We start from the raw sequence: 6,499 nt of genomic DNA, 5'->3' as shown, positions 1-6,499 counted from the left end.
TAAAGTACTTAAGGAATAAAATTAAAGTCCCAATAATACCCCTTGCCCAATACATTTGATCTCCATATGGACCTTTTTTTTTTTTGAGACTTAACCCCTTTTTGTGTAGTTTTGGATGTTGTCTGTTAACATACATGAACATATTCTGTGCCTGTATCAATATTTATATATGTATTGTCAACAGGGCTTACTCCTCAATCAAACTTCTCTCTTCATTTACAGACATAATTGGAAGATGTATTTATCATGGTAGGATATCTCCATCTTACATTAAGGCAAAGACATGAGCAGGTTAATGTCTACGTCAGGTGGGTTTGCAGTTGCCAGTAATGTGGAAAATACAACTGACCAGTAGGGAACAAGTTCTTTTTTTTTTTTTTTGGAACAAGTTCTTTACCGCATCCTAGTACTGCAATAATACTATATCCTTCCAAAGCTGAGATGATTCATTAAGTCCTCTGACATGTAGGCTAAGGGTCCCCAGAAAGAGTGAGTCAGGGGATGCTACTTTTGTGATCTTTGAATAGGAAAATATTTCTTTAAATATCAAAACAGGGCAGCCCGGAGGGCTCAGTCCAGGGCCTGATCCTGGAGACCTGGGATCAAGTTCCATGTCAGGCTCCCTGCACGGAGCCTACTTCTTCCTCTGCCTGTGTCTCTGCGCTCTCTCTCTCTCTCTTTTTTTTTTTTATTTTATTTATGATAGTCACACACACACACACACAGAGTCTCTCTCTCTCTCTCTGTGTCTCTCATGAATGAATAAATAAATAAAAATCTTAAAAATAATAAATAAATATCAAAACACCTCAACTAGAAAGGAGGAAATGACAAATTAGATGAAAATTAAGAGTTTTTTCCTCATCAAAAGCCACCTAGATATGTAGATACATAGGTAGATGGATGAATGGATGGATGGATGGATGGATGGATGACAGATAGATAGATAGACAGATAGATAGAGGATAGATAGGGCCAGCACCAAGGATAAACATGTTCTGCATGTCTAAATATCTCCTGTAAATCAATAAGAGAAAGATAGGAAACACAACTGGAAAAAATGGGTAAAATAAAGCAACACTCAAAAAAAGGATGTACTTGATGGCCAATAAATATGTGAAAAGATGTTCAAGTTGTTTCTCATCAAGGAATTGGAAATAAAGTCACTGCCTGATACCATCAACAGTAACAAGAATGCTAAACCAAAAATGAGGGATCCCTGGGTGGCGTAGCGGTTTGGTGCCTGCCTTTGGCCCAGGGCGCGATCCTGGAGACCCGGGATCAAATCCCACGTCAGGCTCCCGGTGCATGGAGCCTGCTTCTCCCTCTGCCTGTGTCTCTGCCTCACTCTCTCTCTCTCTCTGTGACTATCATAAATAAATAAAAATTTTAAAAAATAAAATAAAATAAAATAAACCAAAAATGACAGAAAATACCAACTGTTGACAAGGATACAACTAAACTAAGAATCTCATCAACACTCGTTGTTGTAAAATCCATACACATGCTTTTGCCAGACTCTTTGGCAATGTGTCCCAAAGTCAAACAATGGCAACCTGCCACTCAGCAATATCACTACTACATAGACATCTGAAAAATTTCCACGTACATCTCATCACACTCTAGAATTTGCACATCACCAGCATTCTAACATTATTATTATTTTTTAAAGATTTTATTTATTTATTCATGAGAGACAGAGAGAGAGGCAGAGACACAGGCAGAGGGAGAAGCAGGCTCCATGCAGGGAGCCCGATGTGGGACTCAATTTTAGGACAAAAAAAAATTCTGTAGCCAAAGACAGATGCTCAGCCACTGAGCCACCCAGACGTCCCAGCATCAGCATCATTCTAATAGCACCAAAGAGAAAACCAGCCCCATGTGCTTCATTAGCATAGTGATTAAATTGTTTGATTTTCTCACAATGAGATCCAATCACCGATGCCAGTAGATGATAAACAACCACCTGCTGATAGTACCAATAAAATCACAAACACATGGAATTGAACAATGAAAATACAAAAGAGTTTGTGCTACAGGATTCCTTTTGTATCAAAGGCAAAGAGGTAGGGGATTCAGATCTTAGATGTCCTAGGGTGACCCTTAAACAAAGTGATTGAGAGGGGCACCAAGGAGGCAGCCTCTGCCAGGCTGACAGTGCTCTGTTGCGTGTAGAGGTGTGTTCACTTGTGAAACTTCACGGAGCTGTCCACGGAGGACCTGTGCATGCATATTAATGTTTTAAATACAGAGGAGCAATTAGAAAATTGTGAGGATGTGAATAGATTGGTGGCATCGCTCCCTTCCATTGTCATGATAGAAGTCAGCAGTATCTAATAATATCATGCTTTAGTTTCTTAAGTTGCCGCAATACCTAGGTTAACAACCAAGAGATACTTAACACTGTAAGTTAATTGCCTAGAATTACTTTAAAAAAATTTTTAGAAGATAGAACATGGTAAGTGGTAGAGTGAAGAACTTCAGGACTCTTCGACCATTTTTTTTTTTTTTTTAAGATTTTATTTATCTTTAGAGAGTACTATCAGGGGGAGTGGCAGGCAGAGGGGACAAGCAGGCTCCTCACTGAGCAGGAAGCCAGATGTGAAACTCAACTTTAGGACCCTGAGATCATGACCTGAATCGAGGGCAGGTGGTTAATTGATTGAGCCATGCAGGCACCCCTATATGTAATTTTAAACAACAAATTGGGAAGGAAGATACAAATACCAAATAGAGTTGAAGCTGTTTGTCATTATCTTCTTTAATATTATTTCTACATTTCTTACTGTACACTTCTCCATATTATTGCTGGAGAGCTAAGAAACATGATGTAATTGCGTGTGTATATCTAGTTTTACTGGTATCACGTATACGTACACATGTCACTATGTATGCATGTGCATGTGATGCGTGCCTCTGCCTGCCTTTATGATGTGCCCCTTGCATAACTGTGCTCACAATTCTACCAATCTATGGGGGAATGAGTGCATGTACACTGGAATACTGTGGAAAACAAAACAAAAACCACATATCCAATGAGGAGAAATTTTGCAAAGATTTATTTATTTGAGAGAGAGGGAGAGCACGAGCAGGGGGAGAGCAGAGGGAGAGAGAGCCACAGGCTGCCTGCTGAGCTGGGAGCTCGTTGCAGGACTCAATCTCAGGACCCTGAGATCAGGACCCAAACCAAAGGCAGACACTTATCAGACTGAGCGACCCAGGTGCCCCAAAATGTTAGAATTTTCTTTCGTTCTCCAGGCAAAGCTGAATCGGGTCACTCTGGAGTCATAGCTCATGAGCACAAAGGGGCTGAGAAAAGGAAAACACATAGTAAAGAATGCAGACATGCTCACCATCAACCGACTTGAGGTATTTAAAAAAGACAGACAAATCTGACAAATGGATGAGAGGGCATAAAAAAATACAAAGGTGCTCACCAGGACCAGGATGCTTTGTGTGGCTCTGGACTCCACAGAGGACCTGGTGGAGTGCCTGGTTGTGTGAATGTGTTGGACCCGCTGCTTGTGTCTGTACAGGATGGAAACCATGGAGCCGCTGGCCCAGAGCATGAGCCCCAAAGCTAAAATGTCACTGAATGAAAGCCATGCTACAAACAGTGAGGCTATGAGTTTATGGTAAAATACTGAAGAACAGTATCCATAATCAGTTTTTCTCGTGATGTTTGCATCCATCCACTTGCCAATCACAGAAAGAGGAAAAATGGTGTTTATCAATATGTTCAGGATCCAGCACACAGTGGTGGAGGGGACAATGTATCTGGGAGCTTTCCCTTTAAGCACTGCCCACATGGAGTTCTGGGGGCTAATGGTGATGGCCTGGAAGACACTCAGGAGGCAGGTGCTCTCCATGGACACACCCCTGGCCACTCTTTGAACAAAGAAAAGAAGACTGCATCTAAAATCCTGGGAGTAATATTTCAACCCAAAAGCTGCCATGGTCTGCGGGACTCCTTTAGTGATAATGACCAAGGAGTTGGCTATGGTTAGGTGCCTGAGAATCAGGTCCGTGCACCTTGCCCTGCACCCAGTAAAGTGGAGGAGGAGATAATGGCAAAGAAGAGAGAAGTTCCCCAGGATTCCAAGGATAGTCTGTGATAAGAAGACCATGCCTACCACCAGATCCCCGGTGGCCATCCAGTCGGTTCTCAGGGACTGATGCTCCTCTTCAAAGCCATTGGATTCTGTGTGGTAATTGAAGGCAGGTACTACATTCAGAGTGTCAACCAAATCCCAAGATGCTCCATTTACTATATTAGCTCTATCTTAGGTATGTCTAAGGTTATGGTTTTTGTCTTTTATTAAGAGTTTTTTTTTTCAAGAGTTAAATATATAACCTAAAGAGAAAATGTAAAAGAGATCTCCATGAAGAGCATATACGTGGGAATCTCTGATTCTTCACAAAGCTATGAGGCACACACTACTGTCCATTTAATTACAGAGAAAAGGCAATTACAAAGATCAGGTAAATAGAAGTTAAATGACTTGTAGAAATCCCTATGCTGGTTAGGGGCAGAGTGGGAACTTGAAAATGCCTGGTGCTGGGAATAAACACAGTGCTTTGAACCACCTAGCAACACTAAAAAGGTAGTTTCTGGTGTTTGTCAGATAATTCAGATGTATCTTTAGTTTCCTTTTATGTTTGGTTTTAGATTAGAGGTAATGTCATAATTTTGATTTTAAGAGTTTCTATTTATATAGAGAGATTTATCCTATAGGTCTATGTCAGTTATGAAAGAAGATTTTGAAATCTTATTAAATGCAGATGTATGGATTATAGTTTAATACCACAGGAGTCTGCCCCATAAGGAGCAGATTTAATAAAGGGAAGAATGGCTTGATATAAAGAAGGGGGTAGAAAGATTTGTTTGCTTTTATGCCAGGAACAAAAACACAATGGCATTTATCACAGGAAACTTTGAAAAAACTCAAGCCATACCCTGAAATACAGGACATGAAACAACACTGCATGGTTATTAGTGTAGAAAAAAAATGCAAATGATTATTCTTTTCAGATCATATACTTATTTACTTATTAATACCAAGTTCATAAAATTACTAGCAATCATGCATGGTTTTTGAAAACTATTAAAATGTAAGAGACGTGCAAAACTCAATCTCTAGGGATGAAATTGTGTCTATTTTAGAAATTGCAATAGTAGATACTTTGAATCAATATTGGAATATTTTTAAATCAAATATCCTAAGATACTTTCAATCCTGACAGCTATTGCCTGAAACTCAGTTACCTTTTCCTTAATCTCTCCCTAGCCTCAAGAAGTCCTACTACAACCTACAGACCACAGGTGCATTCAGTACAAGCACAATTACTGTCTCCATTAATTGCATCAGACACCCAGAGCTAAAGAAAACGTTTCTATTCTAACAATTGTAACTTGAATACACTGATTCTGTACATTACTATATGGTACACATGGATTCATCTGGCTATTACAAGTGTGAATGTGTTAACAAGCACAATTCTGGGAATCCTGAAACTTAGGCTAGGGGTCCTGTGAGGTAGACAGAGTAGCAGGTCTAAGGACCAAAATAACAGTCATTGTCAATGACACAGACATGAGCATAGGAGCCATCATCACTGGGTGATATGAAGGACCTCATCTGCCTTGCTTAGCTTAGCTGATGCCCCAGGAATTATTTCTCCTTCCAGTGTGGCTCTGACATTGGACCGAGGTCAAACCCAGAAGCAGCACCTTTCCTAAAAGAACCACTTACCCAGACTTCTGATAGCCAGGCTTTCATGGTAGACTCTGCATCTCTGGTTGAAACAGAAACCACCACCTCCTTCCTGCTGTGAGGACAGTGAGCTGGCCTGAAGGTGACACCAGCCGCTGCAGGTGCCAAGAGGAGGCAGCCAGACCCTGAGATATGAGATCAGGATCCTGTGACCTCACCTCCCTCCTCAACTGCACTTGTCATTTCTCCCACAGCGGCAATCAGAGTGCGGTCTAGGACAGGGAATGTTTCTAGAAATCTTTTTCCAGTTGATAATTACAGCTAAAAAAATCAACCAAACAAAACAATTACATGTTGCCTTTCAGCGTCTCCCATGAGAACTCTGGAGTGTTTGAGAAAGGCTCTTTCTTCATGGTCCCTACAGGCAGATGCTGGCAAACTTTGGCTCCTTTGAACACCATTATCCCAACACTGCAACAAAGTGGGCAGGAAAATCTGTGGTCTGACAGGTGAGGAAGCACATACACGTTCCCTGCATTTGCAGAGAACTTCCATAAGAAGTCATTTTGCCAAAAAAAAAACCACGCCATTTTCCTTATCTTCAGACTGTCATATGCACCATGTGTAAGCTATGAGCATAGACAACAATGACACATGCATCACCTGAGGATTTCTGAACAGATACAAATGAAAGCAGTGCGTGACGTGGTATTTCACGTTAGAAATCACTGATTTGCAATGACTCGGTTGCAATGTTGAGTCTTCTGCATAAATCAATGCCAATT

The 6,499-nt window shown here is 40.8% G+C and overlaps 1 protein-coding gene across 1 annotated transcript; it reads right to left on the bottom strand.

The window, feature by feature from the left end:
• Positions 1-3,203: 3,203 nt before the first annotated feature.
• On the bottom strand, positions 3,204-4,182 carry LOC140600254 (vomeronasal type-1 receptor 4-like). The gene has a single exon (XM_072768423.1). It carries the CDS (start codon positions 4,152-4,154, stop codon positions 3,204-3,206), a length of 951 nt encoding a protein of 316 aa, XP_072624524.1. The 5' UTR covers positions 4,155-4,182.
• Between the last annotated feature and the right edge of the window lie 2,317 nt (positions 4,183-6,499).

This window comes from Canis lupus, chromosome 1, assembly GCF_048164855.1.
Source record: "Canis lupus baileyi chromosome 1, mCanLup2.hap1, whole genome shotgun sequence".
NCBI classification, from domain to species: Eukaryota; Metazoa; Chordata; class Mammalia; order Carnivora; family Canidae; genus Canis; species Canis lupus.
The sequence above is the reverse complement of the archived record's forward strand: the minus strand, read 5'-3'. Positions and strand labels throughout refer to the sequence as shown.

What these genes read in the sequence shown, in the direction of transcription:
- LOC140600254 (XM_072768423.1), bottom strand. Translation starts at nt 4,154, where the DNA reads ATGGCCACCGGGGATCTGGTGGTAGGCATGGTCTTCTTATCACAGACT.